This window comes from Bidens hawaiensis, unplaced genomic scaffold (genome assembly GCF_021521415.1).
Source record: "Bidens hawaiensis isolate Kalapana, Puna unplaced genomic scaffold, B.hawaiensis_p1.1 tig00011078_1, whole genome shotgun sequence".
NCBI classification, from domain to species: domain Eukaryota; kingdom Viridiplantae; phylum Streptophyta; class Magnoliopsida; order Asterales; family Asteraceae; genus Bidens; species Bidens hawaiensis.
In genome coordinates this window covers 533,964-559,265 of record NW_027491855.1, presented here as the reverse complement: position 1 = coordinate 559,265, position 25,302 = coordinate 533,964, and the positions used below count along the sequence as shown (strand labels likewise).

Genomic DNA, 25,302 nt, shown 5'->3' with positions numbered 1-25,302 from the left:
ACCTAATTAACCGAATCGAAACAGAATTAACCGAAAAAACCGAATAGAAACATTAACCCATGGTTAATTTTTTGTTTCTTTGAAAAACCAAAATTTTGGTTTCGATTCGGTTATCCATTTTTAAAAATCGAAAAAAACCGAACCGATTGATGATGATAAATATTATCAAGATGATGAGGAATGGAGTAAACTTTTAAGATAAATAAATAAGATGATGAATGAAGATCGGGACTAAACTTTTAATGTTTTTTTAATTTTTAAATTTTATTTAACAACTTTGTATTCGTATAGTTCCACGTAATACGTGCCTATTTTTGTTTTTTGAATTCAATATATATTTGGACTATGGTACTCTAATACGTTCTTATACAAGCTTAAAATATGCATTTTCAATTTTTAATTTTTTTTTGCAATGCCAACACATAATTGAAAAAAACCGAACCAAAACCGAAATTAACCGAAAACCGAAAGGTTTGCATATTAAAATAACCAATTACTGGGTTTCGCCTAATAACCGAACCAAATCGAACCGTAGGACGGGCTATGAATGATAATTGATATGACATGACATCTTTTTACACTCTTGCCCCTCAATTCTTAAAAAATGCGGATTAACCCTTTAACCTTTCGTAATCATCTATTTATCAACACACTAGTTTCTCTTTCTTTGATTTCAGACAATCTAACATGCATGGCAAGTTTCACCTTCACAAGCTCATCAATGGCAGTTCAATCTCCACACACCACTTCTATTCCACCACAACCAAAACCCTTAAATACCCTCCATCAAACCCACCACCAGCTAACTTCCTACACCTCTGTTCACTCGGCAATATCACCAAAGCCTTCAAGACCTTCAATTCAACCATATATTCAGACCCATCACTCTACTCTCACCTCCTCAAATCATGCATTCAAACCCACTCACTCTCACTCATCCAACAGCTCCACTCGTTAATAATAGCCTCTGGGTGTTCTTCCACTAGGTTTGTCACCAACCACCTGCTCAATGCGTACTTGAAATTCGGTCAATTGGATGTTGCAGTCAAGTTGTTCGACGTAATGCCTAAGAGAAATATCATGTCTTGTAACATTTTGATTGGAGGGTTTGTGCAGAGTGGTGAGTTGGATCAAGCACGCCAGGTGTTTGATGAAATGCCTGAGAGGAATATTGCCACTTGGAATGCGATGATTGCGGGTTTGACTGATTTTGAACATAATGAAGAGGCTTTGAGGCTTCTGTCTGAAATGAGAAGTTTGGGCTTTTACCCTGATGAGTTTACTCTTGGCAGGTGAGATGCATGTGTGCATGGGTCAGTTTGGTTTGGGGCTAAAACCAAACTATTTATGGTTTTTGGTACAAGTTCGGTTCAGTTTTTTCGATTTTGCCATTTGCGCTTGAAACTTTTGATTGGAATTTGCCCAAAAATATTAAATTTGGGCCCCAAATTTTTTGTTAGTTAATAATTAGTTGATTATGAGTTTATCATACATTTGAGCTTAAAATATTTGGGTTAAAACTATTTGTTAAACTATTATAAATAAATTAATTACTTAAAACTTAAATTAAAATATAGAAACCTATAAGTTATTTTTTTTTTCAGTTTTAGTTAATTGTGAAAACCGAATAGAAAGTTCGTTTTTACGGAAACATAAGACCAAACAGTTGTTTTTGTTTCGTTTCGGTTATTCAGTTTGGATTTTTCAATTTTTGGATTTCAGATCGGTTTTTTTGGTTTCATGCATACCCCTAGGTTTTTGGCGCTGGTTTATGCGACTCTTAAATTATTTGTTTTTGTCAGTGCTCTTCGAGGATGTGCAGGTTTGAAGAGCCTAAATGCAGGTCGCCAGATTCACGTGTATGCGATTAAAACTGGGTTGGAAACCAATGTGGTAGTCGGTAGTTCACTCGCCCACATGTACATCAAATCCGGAAGTTTATCATCAGGAGAAAACGTGATCAAGTCAATGCCGGTTCACAGTGTTGCTGTTTACAACACACTAATTACAGGTAGAGCTCAAAGTGGATGCAATGAGGAAGCCTTAAACCAATACCACATAATGAAACTATCAGGTTTCAAACCGGATAAAATCACATTTGTAACCGTTCTCAGCTCGTGTTCACAGCTCGCAACACTCGGTCAAGGTCAACAGATTCACGCAGAAGCTATAAAGTCCGGTGCCACTACATCAGTTTCTGTTCTTAGCTCCTTAATTAGCATGTATTCAAGATGCGGTTGCTTAAAGGATTCTTTAAAGTCATTTTCAGAAACCAAAGTCCACGACATCGTTCTTTGGAGTTCAATGATTTCAGCTTACGGGTTTCATGGTATGGGAAACGAAGCACTCGGGTTATTTAATAAAATGGAAAAAGAAGGGTTAGAACCAAATGATATTACTTTCTTGAGCTTACTTTATGCTTGTAGTCACTGTGGATTAAAAGATGATGGTATTTGCATATTTAATTCAATGGCAGAGAAATATAAGATAGCCCCTCAATTAGAACATTACACATGTGTGGTTGATCTACTTGGTCGTTCGGGTCGTTTAGAGGAAGCAGAAAATGTTATTAGAACGATGCCTGTGAACGTGAAACCAGATTCTATTATATGGAAAACTTTATTATCTGCTTGTAGAATATATAAAAATGCTGACATGGCGAAAAGAATAGCTGAAGAAGTCATACGGGTGGACCCACACGACTCGGCTTCATATGTGTTACTATCAAACATACAAGCTTCTGCTAAACAATGGCAAAATGTGTCTGATTTCAGGAAGGCAATGAGAGATATGAGAGTGAAAAAAGAACCCGGTGTGAGTTGGTTTGAGATGAAGAATCAAGTTCATCAGTTTTGTATGAGTGATAAATTGCATCCGGATTCGGAAAAGATTAAACTTTATTTAAAAGAATTGATGGGTGAGATGAAATTGTTGGGTTATAAGCCGGATTATGGGTCCATTTTGCATGATATGGATCTTGAAGAAAGGGAAGATGATTTGGGTCAACATAGTGAGAAACTGGCTATTGCTTTTGCTTTGATGAATACTCCTGATTGTGTTCCGATTAGGATTATGAAGAATTTGCGGGTGTGTAATGATTGTCACGTGGCGATCAAGTATATATCCGCGATTAAAAAGCGAGAGATTGTTGTAAGAGATGCTAGTAGATTTCATCATTTTAAAGATGGTCAATGTTCATGTGGAGATTATTGGTGATAACATGTTATGTTATTCAATTGTTTCCATTATTTGAAGTGTTAAATTTTGTAAGCACACGTCACATTTTTTGAGAGAAAATCTTGAATACTATAGGTTTAAATTCTTGTTTGTAAGCTTATATGTTTAGTTTTAGTGATCTTTATTTGTTTTGTTCTTTTTGTTGAATAGAAAGTGTTTCTTAGACTTTCACTCGTATTTGGTTGATGTTGAGGATGGAATTAAACGTGAGTGTCGTCCAATAAAGAACCTTTTTTAACTAGAGAGCTCTGATGACCTTATTTGTATGCGCTTTAACTAGGTTAAAAACCCTGTGTTATACCGGCTGAAAATTTGAAATGCTAAAATTCATATATTATTTAGGGTTTTTAGAAACAAAAGTATCACTTTTTGACTTCTTAACCAGGGGCGGACCTAAGCCCAAGCTACGGTTGTCGGCCGACCCTGTAAAAATATAAATTAAGGTTGTATATAAGATAAAATCCTGACCGACCCCTGTAAGATTTCAACTCCGACCCCTATGAAATAATGGAAAAAAGGAGAATGAGAAAAGATGGCTGAAAAAGAATGTGATAGTAACCGGCAGTGCCTGTTTTGCTAATCAAAAAACCAGGTGAGGATGAGTGAGGACGACGACCTCTTAGGTTAAATGGTTGATTTAATGCTCAAGTTTACTTTAGCCCTTATAGATTTCTTTCATATTTAAATTACTTTCAAAGTTATTAAAGAAAAGTTCCGAAACACCCCTCCTAATTTCATCTTATAGCATCTTAAAGTAATTTTAGTTGACGGCTTCATTAACTACGTTTACTAAACGAACTAACAACACTTATGAGAAATCGGGATGTTACACATATATTTTATATATAGATTTATACTATCTATTTCTTAATATTTGTTTAACTATTTTGTCGTTCATATATATAGTTTTATTTTCAAAATTGTTAAATTCTCTTGTTTTCTTATTTATTTTTGTTGAAGCTATATAGATGTTATTTTTATATTTTTAAAAATATAGGAACTATTAAGTAGTTTAGTTTTTGAAATTGATTTGTTCAGTAAATCATTATTTAACTTTACTACAAAATAAATCAATTAAAGTTTTTTCGACTCAACGTGATTTTGTTATGTGAATATTATTTAGTTTGGTTTATCCTTTTATAATGTGACCCAGTCCAACCCGACCCAACCCGCGCTGAACTTACCCAACAAAAAAAAATTAATGTAACGATAGACAACTGCCCACAAAATTTCCGACCTCTATGAAAAAAATTTCTGGGTCCGTCACTGTTCTTAACCCATTGTTCCAATTGTTCCTCTTCTAATAAACCAGTTCTTGTTTTTCTTTTCTTCAGAGTAATCTCCGATACATAATAGACTCTGGTTTCTTGTCAACCATAAAGGTTGATAATACTAATAAAACATAAAATATATTTAAGAAACTTGTGTACATATGTTCCTACTCAAATATACAATAACAACGTAAGTTAAAAAAATTATATTTGTACTTTGAGTGGCATTTCATTTGTCTAAAACAAACCTAATGACAATTTACCAATTCACTATAACACCTAAGGTAGATTCTACTTTCTTACCACAATTCACATATACAATAAATGAATTAATTATCTTTATTATAAATACATTAGTTGTTCAATCAAACATACTCAACTTGCTTTAACTCTATAAATATATCACATGTTTAATCAAACATACTCGACTTGTCAATCCCATGAACTATGAACTACCCATTTTGGCCAATTACTCGTGAACTATGGAACGGACAATGCGAAAAAAAATATCAAGCAGCTTATGTCTTTGCATATACATAGATAAAATATTATGTGTAGAAAATAAAACTACTCATTTACCCCTCAAAAGAAAGTAGAATGCCTTGAAAAATTGTCTTGAAAGCCTTACCAATAATCACGCTTATGCAAAAATAACTCCATATAAATAAAAAAAATTTTCACACTGCAACAAATAGTTTGATTCATTAATATCAAACTTCAAGATACTTTTCTACAATCATGTACTTTACAAATATAATCCTAATTAACTTAGTAATTCAAGAAAAGAAAACATAAGTTCATAATATGAGCATGCGTCACTCAATATAAATCAAAACTTTTTCTCAATAGCTTTATTGCTAAAAAAACTTAGATCCAATGAAGCTATGAACTTTTTTCTCAAAAATTTCCCAAGCTTCACAATTGGAAAACTTCTATCAAAATACTCTGAGTACAAATCAACTGGAAGTTGTTAATTAATAAATTAACAGATATAACAACAATTATTTTGAAAAATTGTTATATTGATTAGATAATTGTGCATATCTAGTTCCGCAACACCTAAATTAAATATAAATAAGTACAATTAATCCAAGTTTTTCATTTATATTAAGAAATTGTCTAAAATAAATAATAATTAAAAAAAAAGATGTTTACCAGATAATTTATGTGTGGATGGAGAACAACTTTAAAGAAACTTGGTCCTATCGAACAATCAAAAACATGTATATGCATATGATAGTAAGATTAAATTGTATTTCATCATTCAATTAGCTGACGATCCAATAAATAGAACCAATCAATTTAGTAACTAAAGTAAAACAAACTAATTTATGTTGCTTAATAAAAAATGAACAGACACATATGCCATATTCCAACCAGTTTTGAAAAGCCATCACATTCAAAATTGTACATACGATGAATGGATGCAAAGAGGAAAAAAATCTGGACAACATAATCGAAACATACAATCAATCGACATATGGAGGCATTAATTGAATAATTAATAGGTTGTTATTATATGCTTCAATCGGAAAATACATATTTGGGGTATTATTAGTGTTTGCATACAATCGAAATAGGGACTTGGGGGGAAATAAAGGATTTGATAACCAGTTGGAATAGGATTTGGGGTATTAAATTTGCATACAATCGGAAAATACATAATGAAATAGGGATTTGGGGTATGAAAATATAGATTTGGGGTATAAAAACAATATAAACATACACGGGTTTGAAAACATGCTGGTTTGAAGATTCAGATTTGGTGTGCAAACAATGTTGAATTGTAAGGAAGGTTTAATAGATTTGTTTTAATAGAAATTATGACTTAAAGGTTACAAGAAAAGGGTGCCATTTGGCACAAAAATAAGTCAATTAGGTGCTATGTGACACAAACATCATTAAAACAACCATAAAATGGGTTATGAAAGTGAAACAAGTATATGCATATATATTTAAATATTTGCATATGTACTTGAAATGTCGGTATACAAATTGTTTGGTATGGGTGTTCATTGTTGGTATAATGTTATAAGCCTTTTGAATTAAGCCATTACTCAACCGTTAAGAGTCTTAGTTATACATTTCTTCTAATTGAAGAACACAATCTCTGATGATTGCTTCTAATTATACATGTTCATGTCACAACTAAAAGAAGATATGCCTTTAGTTGATGATACATGGTTGAAAAACATTACAATTTTGTATTTCCATTTAGATCAATGAAACCTCATTTTAGGATAGTTTAAATTTATAAATTATCTCATACACCCCCGTTATTCATTGTAAATTTCAGGGTGACGATTCCTGACATGAACACAATATATACTGTTATTAGTATATCTAGATTCGACTTGATTTCTATGACACAGATAAATATATGAGCCATGTCCTAATTCACCCACTCGGCCTGCTAACTCAATAGATTGAGCCCCTAGTTAAACAATTACCTTGGATTCAAGTCTTCTGTTAAACACACAACCATTTATTAATTTCAACAACAGCTAGCCACGACTTTTAATAGTTTATAGTTAATGACAAGTGGAGTTTGCCAATTGTGTTGCAACCAATTAAAGAAGGTTTGGGGGAAGAGACTTTTTTGTATGCGTGTAGCTTATCCTCAACGTTTATACATAGATTGCGTTTAGAATGTTTACTGCACAAAATTACACGTTAAATTAATTGACTGGTCTAACAATTAATCTTTAAGATACATTATTTTTCTATTGAATATTATCTGTTTTTCTTAATTTAAATGCTTTAAGTTACTTGATTTCTATGTTAATACAATTCTTTTTTAACTAATGCAAATATAAGAATTATTTGAATTCTGAAATTTTGAAGGTGGATTTGAATTCGAATTCAATTAAATAGCCAATTCGATCAAGAACTGAAACTTGAATTCAGTTAAAAAATTAATAATCTATTTTAATCCCAATTTCAAGCCCATCAAAAACTTGAGTGCTTTAAACAAAAATTTGTGAGTCTATAAAACAACAAAATCATTCAAAATTATAACATCCTAGATATTCAAAATGGTAACGTTCTCATTCAATTACATGAATTAATAACCAAAATAATGAATTTTTTGTTTGTAGTCTTTAGAACTTAAAAGACTCCAATAATTTATCTTCTTATAAATATGCATATTTATAATAAAAATAAAATGTAGAATTGGAATTTGAATTCGAATTTTGAATCGCATTTAAAAACATAAATTCATATTCGTTTGGAAATTAGATTACTAGATCAAATTCGAATTATTGAAAACCAAATATGAACATTCAAAATCGAATGCGAGTCGAATCGAATTCCGAATTCCTCTATTCTAATTCGAATGCAAGTTGTAAAAGTCGGATACCAAGGTCGACTAGTCGGTCCCCGGACCTCTACCTTGGAGACTTTCTTCAAGTCGGTCTGGATTAGTCGGAGACGGTTAACGTCAGTCAAAAGTCGGGCTAGGATTCTTTGAAAGTCGGTTAAAAGTCGGGCTAGGCTACCCTTTTTTACATGAATTTCTTATTTTTAACATAGATATAATATCAAAAAGTTAATTTCTTTATATTTACCATGTTCGAGTAATATCCGAGTACTCCCTCCCAACTCCTCAGTCAGCCGGCTATGATCCGCTTGGCGACGTTTGCAACATTGCCCCTAAATGCGTTAAAACTCATTATATCAGCATTAACCAATGATCAGTACTTTTGAACAATGTGAAACAACTATATACCAACTACTTAATGAACCGCTCGACCCTAACCCGTTCCGATCCGTTACCCGAACCCGCCCGACCTGACTTTGCCAATCCTATGTAAGTTCATAAAAAATGTGAAAGAACCTATACATATCTAGATCTTGATAACAACGATACACATGTTGATTCTAATACGATTAGGCTTGTATACGTTATGTGTGTGTAGTGTGTATGTCGAGTGAACAATTCGGCAGAGTAACGAGAGAGAAATTGAAAAAAACAGAAACTTATTCTAAATAGAATAGATTACAGGGGTATATATAGGGACATGACTCATTCGTTAAGATAAACTTAACGAATGAGTCATTCGTTACACTTACTTAACGAATAAACAACCTTATTCGTTATTACATTAAAGATAGCGAATGACCAACATTTGTTATGTTCCATTCGTTAATCTGGGTTAACGAATGGGACGTACAATAGACGAATGTGACACATTCGTTACAGGGTAACGAATGTGCCTTACATTTAGGCATATTTACATTATAACCCCTATACATTAAACTATTACATTAATAACCCTGATAAAGATCGAGACGTACAAAAAATGTATCAACAAACTCCCCCTCGTCTCGAGCTCTTTATCTCTTAGTTCTGGAATATCTTCGTCTTCCAGTCAACACAACTGTGAATCTTGTATGCGTAATAGACTCTAACCACCTTCTGAAACTGCATAGCAAGCTCATAATCGCTTACGTTAGCAAATCCGATCTGACTAGTAAATAGCTCATCGTTGTCAGACTCAGATAAGTTAACTAGCCACATTGGATCAATCACACGTATTGTCTTCGTGTTAGAACCGTGACCATATACAATAACCGCTTCACCTGTATGATTGTCGTAGTACCAATAATTAAATGAGGTGAATAGACTCTGAGGAAATGTCTTCATTGGAACCCTCTTCATAGTCTTTGGCGGCTTTACCTGTAAAATTAACTTTCTTTAGCCTGTGCGAGTATCGATCTCATCAATGTACTTATGAGTAGGCAACTCAGTCTTGAAGAACTTAAAACCAAAACGGGTTTCATGTAATAACTGCTTATAGAACCAACTAGCCCACTTATCGTCCCCAAGATTCACAAACGGTCGATTGGCTAGGGTTCTCGCATCCCATCTGGGCATAGATAAGATATCGTGTGGGCGTTTGAAATAATAAATACCATGTTCCCACTTCACGATATATACCTTAAGATCTGAATCATACTGCCATGCCACCAAATCACCTCTCACATCTTTAGCTGGCTTGTACTTCTTCATTTGATATGCCGATGCTCGAGCCCTTGCTAATTTGACTTCCTCTTGCTCATGATAACGAAAGGTCTCGATCATCTTGTTCATCTTCTTTACGTTATGCTCGAACATACCATCCAAAGCACGTTTGCGCTTTTTCTCTGTTGTTGATAAGTGACTGGTCCTTGCAGCTTTATTCCACTTCTCTTTTTCTTCTTGTAAACAACGTTCTGCTGCATCAAAGTGCTCAGTAGTGAAAAACGGAATACCTGAGTCAGTGTTGTTGTCGGTGTAAAAATCAGGGTACTCCTCAGCAGTAACATCTTCAACTGCTACTTCTTCAAAGTCAGGCACATTCCCGTAAGGAATGCCTGTATTATCACTCTCTTCCATTTCCACATCCATACTCTTATCCAACACATCTACCTCTTCCTTATTTAGATCCAGAAGCAAAGCAATTTGTTCTTTTGTTAATGAGTGATCAACAAATTCACCTTCTTCGATCTCATCTGCATTCACCATATTGTACACAACTCCATCCATTCCTACAAACAAAAGCATGTTAGCCGGAATAACATCTATTGGCTTGGCTCTCGTGTAATCTTTATATGGAACAATCTGTAGATTACTAGCTTCAGACCCACCACCAACACTTGCATCAGTCTTATTACCCGCCGACGGTGTGGAACTTCCGCCCGGTTGCTGATCTACCCCACCCCCTGCACCATCTTGATCATCTTCATCATTCTTTAATTTCTTCAATTCATCTTCTTTACAAGTCAACTGAAGAATGATCTCATCTTGCTTATCTAATCTCTCCCCCTGAGCAGCAATCAGGGCTCGAAGTTCCCTATTATCACGTTGAGCCGATAGAAGATGCCTCAGCAAATTCCGTTGCGCTAGCTCATTTGCAGCTCTGTTTGCTTGCATTTGAGTGTGCTGTAAATGCAATAGATTCATCATGTGAAACCATTGAGCTTGAGGAGCCATGTGATAGAAATTAGGATGCACTTGTTGCATTGGACCCTGAGGACGATTGAATGATATAGAAGAATGCTCAGGCCTCGGCAACGGTGTTGGAGTAACAGGAGTAGTTGGCTGTGGTGTAGGCATCCGTGCCAATACAGTATGTAATATGTCTCCAAACTGAGGATCAGGCCTCACAGTAGTAGCCAAAGTCAGAGTTTGAGGCATTGGAGAAGTAGGCATCTGCACAGGTGTTGGAGAACGAGGAAAATCTGACATTGTAGTAGAAGTAGGAGATCGTGGAATTTGTGGAACTGGAACTGGAGAAGCAGTAGAAGGAATAATAGGATTAGAAACAGCAGTAGAAGGCACAAACGGCTGACTCGGTATCTCAATACCCAAACCTCTTCTAACTCGTTGTTTCTTGGGTTTCTCCCCCTTTTTCGTCATCGGTTCTATACCTTTACGCTTACGCTTCTGTTCATAACTTAACTTCTGGTACTGGACCACCATTACCACCATCATCTCCAGCATCACCACCTTCACATTCTGAATCTGAATCGTCATGAGCCCAACGATCATTAGGCGGCATAATATAATCAATATTCGCCAGATGACCAATCAAATGTTTAAACTTTGATCGATCTGCCAAGATTTGACCTCTGTACGATCTCAAACGTCGCATCGTCTCTTCATTCATATGATCGAGCTTCATCACGTCTGCTTGATCTTTTTCCAATTCAGGCACCAGATCATTTATCATCATTTGCAAAAATCTGTGATACATTTAGAACTTATGTCTGTTGGTGATGTTTTCTTTCAAATGATAATAAACCAATTCTAAGAAATTGAATGGTTTATTAAGAACAAGGGCAACAAACGCAGATTGAAGCATCACTCGGCACTCGTCAAATCCACCCTTACGTCCACCGAGACAATGAATCAATACGTGAAGCAGATACTTGTATTGTTCACACAAGTTCGCTTTGTTGTACATAGATCTGCCCAAATCACCATTATACTTTACACGGCCAAATAACCCTCTGATCAATGCTCTATCGTACTCACATCTGTCATCAACTGTGTCATTAAATACCAGTGAGTCTCTGATCACGCCAATATCAATCACCACCTGTTTTTCCTGAATAACCGCTTCTATCTGATTATCTTCTTCATTGAACTTAGCAGTATTCTAGAACTCTTGTATTATCTTCTGATAAACAACTGTACGGGTAGAAATGGCCATGTAGATTCTCGAGCGAATCAGAAAACTAATCATTCCCCCGAATATCGGAGAATCTTCAAAGTTCGGCTCAAGATAGGCACAAATATTATGGCTCTTGTTCCAAGACAGCATGACAGGAGCTTGAACAGGTTCAGCTTGAATTTCAGGCTGTGGCTTAGGATTATCTGCTGGTTGTTGTTCGGGAACAGGGTTTTGAATATTCTCGTCAGCCATATCTGTTCCAACAAACAAACATAAGTAAAATATTCAATAATATAATATTGAGTTAACGAATGTATATCTCATTCGTTATACTTGGTTAAACGAATAAGACATTCGCTATGTATTAACAGTTTTCATTCGTTACAAATAACGAATCAAAGAATACATTAATACATTCGTTAACATAACGAATCTGATTTTATTACTTTAACTAATCAACCCTGATTCGTTACTCATATTCGTTATGAGTATGACTCTCTATTCACTATTTTAGCAATTTTAATACTTATTCGCTAAGCACCTTAACGAATCAGTTCTGTCATTCGTTATATGTTTAACGAATCTCAATTGATTTCTCATTTGACTAATCATTAGTCAATTTAACATTTATTTTGACCTATTACAGTCAAAATGACGATTAAGATAATTGAGGAAACCTTTGATTTCGTATCACATTTCACAATCAACCTCAATAACCATATTCGGAAATTGATATAATACATGAAATATATATCATCAGTAACAAATATGATTCAGTTATACGGTTTATAGGATGTTAACTGTTCGATTAATATGTAAATATAAAACTAATCAGATAACTCCTAAACATCGATGAGATTTCATGAATGTTATACGATAGTGATCGCCATTACCTGTTGAACACGATAATATCAGTTAATTGAAAGGACAAGCAAGCAAAATATTTTTAGAAAATTTTGCAAGAGTTCTGGGTGGGTTGGCAATGAAATAGGAAGATGGCGAATGAAACAGCATTCGTCAAACATTGGGATTTTAACCCAATAATTTCACACAAATCGAGGTCATTCGTTCAAATTTTGAACTAACGAATGGCCTCATTCGTTAACTTATTCGTCCTGATTCGTTTAACCTTTTAAACGAATAAGGATTTATTCGTTAAATTTGAATGAATATAAGTTATTCGTTAACGTTTCAAACGAAAGAGAGTGTCATTCGTTAAATTCTTAACGAATGATACATTAAACATTTAATTCGTTAAATGTTTAAATGAATATCTTCCATTCGTTATGCACAACGGAAGCAAATGTCTTTATAACTAATGAGAAACTCATTTGTTATGTTTAAATAACGAATGGCTTTACATTCGTTAAACATTTTAACGAATCACCCAGTTTTCCTTAGCGAAAGAGATACAAATCTCTTTTAAGGAATTAAATAATATTAAAACCAATTAGGGTTTTAACAATGAATTAAATAATCAATTAAATCCAATTTTAGGGTTTAATCGCATACATTAAAATACCCGATCAATCAAGGATCGGTAATGTTTAACTTAAATCGGATTTTTACGTTAAATACATCAATTGATACCAATTGATAATACGTTAAACACGATTAACTTAAAACTTTTTGGGGATTAATCTTTTTCTTTTGAATTTATTCGCTAGCTTGGTAAATCGAAACTAAAGCAAAATTGAAAAAAAAGAAAAAATCTTTTTGGATTTTCAAAAATTTTCAAATAACAAATAACGGAAAAACAATTAACGACTAAACTATTAAAGCAGTACATATTTTTGTGAGTTGAGCAGGGAATCATATTGACGAAAATATCACTAATAACACTTCAATTTCGATGATTATTATACGCGTAACCCAATGATGATTGCAGATATAATTGTCCTTAAACTTTTCACAGACTTGTCGGAAACTTTACGATATGCTTTAATTTGGTTCAATTAGGCACGAAACCATATGTGGACCCCATCAATCAGATATAACATTTCTATCTCTTATACAGTGAATATCACATGTACGTTTTTCTTTTGATTTTTCAAATTTTGATTAATTGTGACTCGTGCAAAAATAATAAAAAGAAAATAAAACAAAAGGTTAGAATTTTCCCTTAAGGTCGGTATGACTACACGCAAATAAGGTTCCATTTCAACAAAATAAAAAGATAAAAATAGGTTGAAGTTGCATAAAATCTTAACCCTCAATTCGGATAATCCCGTATTATCGCGCGGAGAAAGTCTAAGATTTTATACGAAACACCAAGAAAAATAAAGCAGAATACCCAAATATTAACCCTCAGGTCGGATAATCTTATCACGCAGGAGAGGATCCAATATTTGAATAAAAATAAAGAAAAAATAAAGTTGAATTTCTTTGCAAAATAAAATAAAAACAAAGCAGAATTTTCTTCAAAAATGAAAACATGCACACACAGTAATCATTTTGACTTTTCTTTAAATCAGATATAGTATCAATCTTTCAAGATGTAATTCCACTAGGTTTGGCATTCATTATCTTTATATCTTATCAGTTCCTATATAGTCTGTCAAGCCTATCTTTACATATCATATTGCTAGCCTTACGGTAATTTTTAATCCAGTTTATCCATGTACTAGATCAATCCCGTCAATGTACTATCATTTTCCCTTTTTGCTTCAAAACTCATTTTGAGGAGCATTTTTCACTGTTTTTGTATTTTTTCAATATTTGAATCTTTTTGGAGTTTTTAATTTTCTCTGTACAAATAGAAACCACAATATTTTTGGATTTTATATTTCTCCCCCTAAAAACAACAAAAATCGAAACAAAACAAAAAAAAAATGATTTAACCAAGCTTTTGAATTTCTTTTAAAGTTTTTAAACCATTTATACCTAGCAGATATTGAAAACGGGTTTTGTCAAATGCCTTAGTATAAAGGTCAGCCTTTTGAAAATCCGTATGAATTTTATCAATTGATATTAATTTCTTTTCAAAACAATCACGTATAAAGTGATAACGGATTTCAATATGTTTGGTTTTCGAATGGTGAATCGGATTTTTGGTGATTGAAATTGCAGCAGAATTATCAATATAAATGGGAGTAGTAAGAAACTTCAAACCGTAATCCCGCAAGTGTTGCTGGATCCAGAGAACCTGTGAGCAGCAACTCGAGGCCGTCACATACTCCGCTTCGGCTGTTGAAGCTGAGACCGTTGTCTGCTTCTTACACTGCCAGGAAACAAGCCGGTTTCCTAAGAATTGACATCCCGCTGATGTAAACTTGAAGTTGATTTTGCATCATCTGTAGTCCGAATCAGTAAAAGCGTGAGATCGAACTTATCGTCTTTGGGGTACCATAACCGATGTCTGGATTTCCCTTCAAATAATGTAAGATGCGCTTTACTGGCGCCAGGTGAGTCACTCGGGAACTCGATTGGTACCTAGCACACAAACAAACAGCAAACATAATATCAGGTCACGATGCAGTCAAATACATGAGAGAACCAATCATAGCATGATATAGGGTTGGATCAATGATATCTTCCAATTCATTCGGTGATAAATTGTGACCCACGGGAAGAGGTGTCGAAGGAATTTTGCCGTCAAATATCTTGAATCGGCTCAAGACATCGTTCACATATTTTGTCTGATGGATAAAAATCCTAGAATCAGACTGGTGAACTTGCAATTCTAAGAAAAAGTTCATCTCTCCCATCGAGCTCATCTCGAATTTGGTTTGCATTGACTTTTCAAAATCTTTACACAAGCTGTCGTTTGTTGAACCGAAAATAATATCGTCCACGTAGATTTGGACGAGGAGCAAATCATCACCCACGTTCTTATAAAATAATGTACAATCCACAGTCCCTCTCGTGAATCCACTCTCTAGCAGATGGTCAGCCAACGTGCTGTACCAGGCTCTCGGGGCTTGGTGTAAACCATAAAGAGCTTTGTTTAATCGGTAAACACGCTCTGGAAAGTCTGGATCCTCGAAACCTGGAGGCTGCTTCACATACACTTCTTCATGAATAGCTCCATTTAAGAACGCCGATTTCACATCCATTTGATAAACCTTAAAATTCTTGTAGGCTGCATAGGCAAGAAAGATACGTATAGCCTCTAGTCGTGCCACCGGAGCATATACTTCAGTGTAATCTATGCCTTCTTGTTGATTGTATCCAAGAACGACCAATCGTGCTTTGTTTCTCACGATTACCCCGCGGTCGTCCTTTTTGCACTTAAAAATCCATTTAGTTGGAATCGCCTTTTTTATGCGATCGGGTTTATATATTAAGTTCCATGCACCCAGTCTTATAAACTGTTGCAGCTCCTCCTGCATAGCTTCAACCCATGACGGTTCCTTGAGTGCCATTGCGACACTAGTCGGTTCTATCTGTGATAGGAAGCAAGTGTATTGTGCGATACTAAGGATACCCGAAGAGTGCAAATCCGCATAAGCACAAACTATCGAATCCTCGGTAGGAGATACATTACAATCAACTTGATCATCACATACATTAGCTAATTGGTGTCTTGTGCGAACCCCATCGTTCACATCGCCAATTATCTGTTACTGCGGATGACTCAAATGAATCCTTAATGAAGGATTGGTAGGAACAGATACATTATCACCCAAATTGGCAATATTTTCTGCCGGTGAATCGAAAGAGACAGATGGTGAATCATCACTAAGTAGAATTGGCTCAGTTGTCTCTGGAGCTTCATCTAACATAACAGACGATGAATCCACAAACTCAGCATCATCGGAAGAATCAGAAACTGCGTTTGACGTTTCTGATACATTAGGAGCGTCATTTACATTAACTGAAGAACACCTTGGATTCGGAATACATTGTTCCTCCAAATAAGATCTAATTAGATCTTCAGGGACTTCTTCGACATTTAATGTAAACGAATTAAATAAACCATCGTAATCAAACATCCAACAGTACCAGTTGGCGGAGTAGAATAACTTTGGCAATCAACGTGATACCATTCTTCCACACAACCTAAAGAAATATTGAATATCCGCTTCTTAGGAGAGTTGTATCTCAAGAAATAACCCTCAAAAGCTTTCTCATCAAATTTTCCAGCAACTTTTTTCAAAATAGTACACGGACACCCGAATGGCTCCAAATACTTTAAGTTCGGTTTACGATTATTCAAAAGCTCGTAACTCGTCTTCTTGAGCTTCTTTACAATTAGTACGCGATTCAGTGTATAACATGCTGTATTCACAGCTTCGTTCCAGAATTGAACAGGTAGCTTTGAATTAGTAAGCATTGTTCTTGCAGCTTCAATCAGCGTACGATTCTTTCTTTCAGATACACCATTCTATTGAGGAACATAAGGTGCACTGAATTCCCAATGAATTCCTTTTTGAATGCAAAAGAAATCCAATACATTATTCCTGAATTCAGTTGTCACTACGAATTCCGTTGTCACTACGAATTCGTCTCACTTTCCGTTGAGCACTGAATTCCGTTGTCACTACGAATTCGTCTCACTTTCAGTTTATAAAGTGATTCGATCTTTGTGATAAGATTCTAAATTAAGACAGGAGTCTGATCCTTTGATCCCATAAATATCACCCATGAGTAGTGTGAGAAATCATCCGTTACTACTAAACAGTAAAAAATCTCCAGGAATACTAGCACGGTTCACCGGACCAAAGAGATCCATATGAAGTCGTTCCAGAGGAGTAACAATAGTGTTTAGTGACTTGCTTGGATGTGATTTCTTCTTTTGTTTCCCCTTATTTCACGCGACGCAGTGATCATTGAACTTGAAATTCTTGAGTGATACACCATCCACTAAATCATTTGTCATTAGAAAGTTCATCTTTCGTAAGTGGATGTGTCCCATGCGTCTATGCCAAAGAATAGAATCTTTTTCAGTAGCTTTTGACACGAAGCAAGTAGCTAAGGGTGAAACCGGTACATCATAACTCATGTCAAGTATATAAATATCATTTGATCGAGATGATCGCATGACAACCATGTCTTCTGGAATCGTGTATCTCGGTTGAAGGATGACACATTCCTTGTCGGTGAAAATAGTGGTAAATTTCTTATCACAAATCTATGACACGCTCAACAGATTATGATCCACCTTTTCACAATAATTAACCTTCTCAAACGTCACTTTCCCGTTTGAAACTTCTCCCTCTTTCATAATCATTCCACCCTGGTTACCAGCAAACACAATATAACCCCCTTGAATATCTTTGACGTTATTCAGAAGATCCATGTTGCCAGTGATATGCCGAGAACATCCACTATCCAATATCCATTTGTGATTAGACACAGACCTAGATGAACTCTGCACAAACAAGTAAAATGGTTGGTTCAAAAAGGCAGCCCAAGCCTCAGTCTTGGGCTCTCCCTTTAATACTTTAGGAGAAACATTTAAATTAACGCCAACATTCGATACTTGAGAATATGTGAAGGTTTTCTTAGTTTTCTTCTTTAAGTATCCATCACGTATTCTTCCCGAATCAACATTTGAACAAATTGGTTGCGCACGGTCAATACATTTGGTTGCTACATTATCCGAATCAATCCGAATAACTTTCTTCGGATTAAAATTCGAATACATTATAACACACTCATCAACTTGATTTTCTTTTAAGTTTGATAATGAGTGAATCTTTCGAGTTGATGAGTCTTTGATATCATCAATCTTTGCTTTGCACTTTTTGGAAACATGACCCGGTTCACCACATTTGAAACACAATCAAGAGTCCAAAGTGTTTTGTGGCAAAATACATGTAGTCTTTTATAGCAAAGATGTCTGAATATCATTTTTGGTTTTCTCAATTGTAACTTTCTTCGGTGTTTCGTGTTTTAAACCCTTTCTTTTCTTATAGAATTCAAGATTTGTTAAATTCGAAGAATTTTCCAAACCTGATGATTTTATGAACGTGATAGGTTTAAAAACATTAGTTTTTGGTTGTTCTTGAACATTAACAATTTTTTATTGATAAAATTTTTGTTCAAGTTCAGTCATTTTTGAAGTGCCATCCTGAAACACTTTCAATCATTTCAGGTTTAAGAAGATTCAAAGGAACTTCTTTATCAGAAAACACTTTTGATAAACCCTTTAACTTAAAAACTTTTCCATTTGATGATTTCAGTTGAGGATTAACGAATCGCATCAACTCCTCATCAGACACCGAAAGCTTGTCTGATTGAGATACATTAGATTTTTTCTTAGGAATTACTTTAGGATTTACCTTAGGATTATTTGATGTGTTTGAAAAAACACCCGAAGATTTTGAACCATACACAGCTTGTTCAAAACCTTTAGGTTCACACAAAATGTGATTGTCAATTGGAATGTCTTTGTTTTTGACAATAACATCAGGTTCAGACAACTCCTCAATTGAACCATCCAATTCATTTTTGGTAAAAACTCTTTTACTTTCGATATGAATCGGTTCACGAGTAGTTTCAGTTGTATCAACATTTTCATATTTAACAGTAGGCATATCTGAACATTTTTCCACATCAGGAATGCTACTGTAATCATGTTTAAAAAGAGGTGGAATTTCGACATATCCCAAACCTTGTTTTCCATTTTTCATATGTGAATGATTAACTTTGATTATTTCATTCAATAGAAATGAAGAATCTCTGAATTTTCCAAGCTTATTTTTAAGTTCCATTACTTCGTTTTCAAGATTGGAAATATAGGTTCGGAGTCGTAGAATCTCCTTAAAATGTTGATCAACTTCAATGATCTTACAATGAACCTTAGCTTTAAGATCATGATTGCTTTCAGACAGAGTTTGAATTTTAAGAGTCGATTGCTCTAATACTTTTGTTTTCTGTTTGTAGCATTCATTGATCATAAAGTAATCTTTTGTGAGAGTATTGTTCTGGTTTACTGCTATTTCAAGTTTGACTTTTAATACAGCACATTCAGCACAATTAATCACTTCAGATAAAGGTTCAGATATTTTAGATTGAGATTTGAAACATACCTCATCAATCTTAGCCATACAGGCATAAGTTTCAACTTTATCAGGGATTGATTCGGTTTGAGAAGACAGGCTTTGATCAGTATCTGTCTCAGAGTCAGATGAATCACTTCCCTCTGATACATTATCACTGCTAGCATCTTCGAATTTCTCTTCTGGTTCAACAATTGCCACATTTGCTTGATTTCCCAACAGACGTTGAGACCAATCAACAACTTCATTAACCACCAGAGGTTGAGTAGCAGGAGATTTATCTTGGTCACCAGATGTATTCGTTTTACTCTTATCCCCACCAGATGAATTCTTTCCTGAAGACCTTTCAGAATTGCGTGGGCTAGAATATTCTTTTCTTGGCTTATAACACTCTTTGGCAAAATGGCCAAAATCCCCGCAATTATAGCATTTTACCTTCAGCTTATCAAATCCGACCCGTTTATTCAATGTAGGAAGATCTTTCCCAGTTCGTTGCATAAACCTTTTGACTTTTCGAACGATCATAGCCATGTTCCATTTAAGGTCCATTAATTCAAGATCGTCTGGGTCAATTTGATCATAATCTTCATCTGTTAGATCGCTCGTAGCAATCTTGCTTCCAACAAGCTGTTCATAAGAAGTCATGAAAGCACACAAGAATGCAAATTGTTGTTCAGCCTCTTGCAGATTTACTTTAGGTAAGTTTGATGATGGAGCATTTGAGTTTGCATTTGCTCCATTAGCCATAAAGCATATATTAGGAGAACAGTTTACATTAGGATCATCTTGAGATTGAGCAAAGAACGCATTGATTGGTACAGAACTTGAAGCATTATTTGCGGGCAAAGCACCTCCATAGAGTAAAGGATTCTGAGTTGAAGAATGTTGATTTTGATTTTCTTTCAATGAATTTTGACATTTGATATCAAATTCCCTTTCCTCAATCTTGTTTATAAATTGCACAGCAGTAAGCTCAGTGTTTTGAAAGAAACCGTTTTCTTTCAATACAAACAAGAAAGTCGAGTATGAGGAAGGTAAAGCATTCTTCAGTGTATCAATCTTATCTCTCTCAGTTGGCTCGAGATTAACACTTGACATCTCCACAATCAGATGACTAAAACGGTTAATCATCTCTTCAACTGTCTCGTTTTTCATCAAAATAAAATTTCTGAATTGAAATTTTATGAGCGTCTTTTTACTCTCAAGAGTATGTCCCAAACTTCTCGTCTTTAGAGTTGTGAACAATGAAGCACAGATCTTGATAGTACTATATTGATGAAAAATCTGTTCTGGTAATGCCATGGTGAGAGTTAAGTACGCTTTAGTTTCACTCTCAAAATCTTTTAGCTCTTGAGTCTCATAATCTTTGAATGGTTTCGGAGTCCATCCCATGTTGTCACTTCCTATCAACGGTGCTACATACACATCATCGAGAAACCGTACACTACTAGGATGCACAGATCCCAAATGAGCACGGATCCTCGGTTCCCAGCGAGCAAAGTCTGACAATTTTAACAATTTGGGACATTTGTTATGACTTCCGATTTCATTATCCATGGTCAGCATTTGTTGCAATAATACGTTCTGAGAAGCTAACGCATAGTAAGACGCGTTTTGTGAAGCCATGAATAAACAACTTTTTAAACTTCAAGGAGCAATTTTGTCAAATCTTCAAAGTTAATTGGCTACTGTTCACACGAATGGACACAGTAACGAATGAGAAAGAAAATTAACGAATTACTTTAACGAATGAGTTATTCGTTAAAGATGAGTTACTTTAACGAATGAGATGTTCGTTAAAAGTGGATTACTTTAACGAATGACTGAGAATTACTTTGATATTCGTTAGTCAATCTTCACGAATGAAAGATTTAACGAATTAATAACGAATGAGTCCTAGCGAGTAAGGTTTAACGAATGGATTTTAGCGAATGAGGTACAAATGGGGTTTAACAAAAGAGGTTTAGCGAATAGGATTTATCCTTTAACGAATCAATCTTCAACCTAACGAATGAGTCTTCATCTTAATGAATGAATCTTCAACAGTTCAAACTTTCAATTTCAAACTTCAACTCATCTGAATCACACCGAAAACACCTAAAACTTAGATCAAACTAAGCCTAAACCAAATCCGAACCTCACTAACCTAGTCCGAATTCATAAACATCTATCAGACTCAATCAAGCTTCACTAAATTCAGTCTCTGTTTCTCAATTCACCAATTAAACTGAAAACTTAATAAATTCATCCTGACACGAATCAATTGAATACAATTACACTGATTACATCAACAATTGCATCGTAGATCAGATCCCTTGGCTCTGATACCACTTGAAAGAACCTATACAGATCTAGATCTTGATAACAACGATACACATGTTGATTCTAATACGATTAGGCTTGTATACGTTATGTGTAGTGTGTATGTCGAGTGAACAATTCGGCAGAGTAACGAGAGAGAAATTGAAAAAAACAGAAACTTATTCTAAATAGAATAGATTACAGGGGTATATATAGGGAGATAACCTCATTCGTTAAGATAAACTTAACGAATGAGTTATTCGTTACACTTACTTAACGAATAAACAACCTTATTCGTTATTACATTAAAGATAGCGAATGGCCAACATTTGTTATGTTCCATTCGTTAATCTGGGTTAACGAATGGGACGTACAATAGACGAATGTGACACATTCGTTACAGGGTAACAAATGTGCCTTACATTTAGGCATATTTACATTATAACCCCTATACATTAAACTATTACATTAATAACCCTGATAAAGATCGAGACGTACAAAACATGTATCAACAAAATGTATAGGTGATAATTTGTTTTTAAGATAACTTCTATGCATATTATAATCTACTGTAAAAAAAACAAGTTGCCAAATACAATAATCGATAACAACTATTAAACCTTGAAGAGTGTGTCATTAACTTCTTTTTTGGGTGCGACCGGGTAAGAATGTAGTGTGAACTATGAAACGTGAAACCGAGGTAACTTACAAACTCATTTATGTCTTTATATAAAAAAATTTTACCAACATGGCACTGTCGGTGAAATAGAGTACACATTAAGCATAATAGTTGTATATCCATTAATACATAATTAACAACTTATATATATATATATACCCTTGCATGTTACCAATGAGCCATGCATATTAATCTTTTCAACTGCTCAGAAGAGTTATATATTTTTTTTGTTATAAAGATGATGAGAGAACAATGGTTTTCATTTTTTGCATTAGTTATTTTTGGAGCATTGGTTGGCGGCACTCAGGCGGCAATAGGGATGCCGCCTGAGGCTGCACCATTAATCCGACACTTCTATAAGGTACACAACACGTGTGCGAATGTGGAGCCGTTTGTTCGGCACCAGGTAGGGCTCGTGTGGGCTAATGACAAGTCAGTTGCTCCGAAGCTCATCAAGTTGTTGTATGCAGACTGTATGATTAATGTATGTCATCTTAATCTTTCACATTCAAATACATTACCATTAATATCTTTGTGTTTATGTATATACCAAACATTTTTCAGATTTTTAACTTAAGTTAATATAAAATGATATAATAGGGGTGCGATGCATCGATTCTTCTAGACGGGCCAAATACAGAAAATTCATCACCAAAAGCATGGGGACTAGGTGCTTTTGTGCTTATTGACAACATCAAGCGAGTTTTGGAAGCACGGTGCCCTGGAGCTGTTTCGTGTGCAGACATTCTCAACCTTGCAGCCAGAGATGCTGTTTATTTCGTAAGTGAAACCTTTTTATATTCAACATGAATATATGATATATAGTCCATTAACCCCTAATGACCCGAGACAGGTTGGGCTCGGGCTTTACTCGCTTATCTTAACTAGCTAATGCTGAGCTTGGGCCCCGCTCGTAAAGGGCTCATAAAGAGCTGGTTCGTATACATAAATAATAAATAACATTTTTAAAATACTCACAATGCAGAATTTATAAACTACGGAATCTATAATATATATTAAAATTTGGGTTATAGTTCAAGATTATGCTTTATGTATATTAAAATTTGGGCTTTAATTTTAACAAGCAAGCCAACTAGTCTTACCTTGGCTCGGGCTCGGCTCTTTTACAAGCTGCTCCGGCTTGGCTTGGCTAGTTTGATTTCGAGTGCGCATTTTACGAGTGAGTCGCAAGCTTTTTGAATAGCCCTGCATTAAACACATTGTGACTTAGTTCTAGATTTGAAAAAGTCTGTTTGACTGACATCAAAAGTCAACTGTGTCGAATTTGAACAGTCGGGTGGACCGTCTTATCCGGTTTTCTTGGGAAGACGAGACGGACTTGAATCAAACGCAGCATGGATCGACTTTCCCTCGCCTTCCATGTCTTGGGAATCGACTTTGGCATACTTCCAGTCTAAACACTTAGATGTACAAGACATGACTACACTCCTTGGTAAGTCATCCTTCATTTATAAATAACCTTCTAAATCATTTTATTCAAAGGTTTAAATTATTATCTGAGTACAACAATATTGTGTCTATAACCTTAATTCAACTATCATTTGTATATTGTAAAACACTTAGGGCCGTTTGTTTCACAGAATTCTTGAGAATTCTTTTTAATTGGAATTAAAATCCCATGACATGACGTGTTCGTTTCGTTGGAATTGGAATCTTAACTCCATTTTAGTGTGTTCGGTTGTCAAGGAATTGGAATTCAATTCCTTCAAATTCCTTTAAATAAAGGGATTCTAAATCCTTCCAAAAATGTGAAGGATTTCAAGTGAATTCGTTGGAATCTTTTCTCTGAGTTTTTTTTTTTTTGTTTTTTTACGAGACAACGAATAAAACATTTTAGTTTTTTTAACTTTTTTTGTTTTCAATTTATATTTTGAGTTATGAATTTATTATTATTATTTTTGAGGGGTTTTTGATCTTAATAGAAATCCTAAAAAAATTCTAAAAAAAATCATAACGCAAAATATAAATAAAAAAAAATTCTAAAAAAACTAAAATGTTTCCACCCTTATCCTCGTAAAAAAAAAACGATTCCAATTCATTTGTCAAACGAACACAATGGAATTGGATTATAATTCCTCCAAATTCCAATTCCTATTGGAATGTTCAAATTCCAAATCCAATTTCTTCTAATTCCAAATCCTATGCAAATTTCAATTCCAATTCCAATTCCACTCCATTCTGTGAAACGAACGCGCCCTTAATATGCTCAGGGTCGTGCTCATTTGTCACATTCTTTATGACATTTTATAAAATTTATAATTTCAGGAGCGCATATGATGGGAAGAGTTCGATGCAGTAACATTCTCGACCGCCTATACGACTTCAACAAGACTGGAAAACCCGACCTTACAATGGAAGAATCTACATTAACTTATTTGAGGAATCAATGCCCTCCAAAAGTGAGACTGGGTCAACCCAACCCGCTCATAAACTTAAACCCGAGTAACCCGACCCACAAATTCACCAACTCCTATTACTCTCGGGTGTTGACCAATAAAGCCGTTTTAGGAGTTGACCAACAACTTCGTTATGGTGGTGACACGTATGATTTAACCGATGAATTTGCTTCATCGGTTGAAGATTTTAAAGGGGAGTTTGCTTTTTCGATGAGTAGGATGGGTGGGCTCAAGGTTTTGACTGGAACCGAGGGTCAGATTCGGCTTGACTGCAAAAAGGTCAACAAGTAG

The 25,302-nt window shown here is 34.9% G+C and overlaps 2 protein-coding genes across 2 annotated transcripts; both read left to right on the top strand.

The window, feature by feature from the left end:
* Positions 1-624: 624 nt before the first annotated feature.
* On the top strand, positions 625-3,309 carry LOC143537053 (pentatricopeptide repeat-containing protein At2g41080-like). The gene is made up of 2 exons (XM_077030915.1): positions 625-1,292; positions 1,803-3,309. The coding sequence occupies exons 1-2, from the start codon at positions 688-690 to the stop codon at positions 3,214-3,216; spliced, it is 2,019 nt and encodes a 672-aa protein (XP_076887030.1). The 5' UTR covers positions 625-687; the 3' UTR covers positions 3,217-3,309.
* A 19,512-nt stretch (positions 3,310-22,821) lies between these two features.
* On the top strand, positions 22,822-25,302 carry LOC143537052 (putative peroxidase 26). Its single transcript, XM_077030914.1, has 4 exons — positions 22,822-23,078; positions 23,195-23,374; positions 23,888-24,047; positions 24,881-25,302. Exons 1-4 carry the CDS (start codon positions 22,833-22,835, stop codon positions 25,300-25,302), a joined length of 1,008 nt encoding a protein of 335 aa, XP_076887029.1. The 5' UTR covers positions 22,822-22,832.

Coding starts and splice junctions, on each gene's coding strand:
- LOC143537053 (XM_077030915.1), top strand. CDS start 688: ATGCATGGCAAGTTTCACCTTCACAAGCTCATCAATGGCAGTTCAATC. Junction 1,293..1,802: donor GATGAGTTTACTCTTGGCAG/GTGAGATGCATG, acceptor TGTTTTTGTCAG/TGCTCTTCGAGGATGTGCAG.
- LOC143537052 (XM_077030914.1), top strand. CDS start 22,833: ATGATGAGAGAACAATGGTTTTCATTTTTTGCATTAGTTATTTTTGGA. Junction 23,079..23,194: donor ATGCAGACTGTATGATTAAT/GTATGTCATCTT, acceptor ATGATATAATAG/GGGTGCGATGCATCGATTCT. Junction 23,375..23,887: donor CCAGAGATGCTGTTTATTTC/GTAAGTGAAACC, acceptor GAATTTGAACAG/TCGGGTGGACCGTCTTATCC.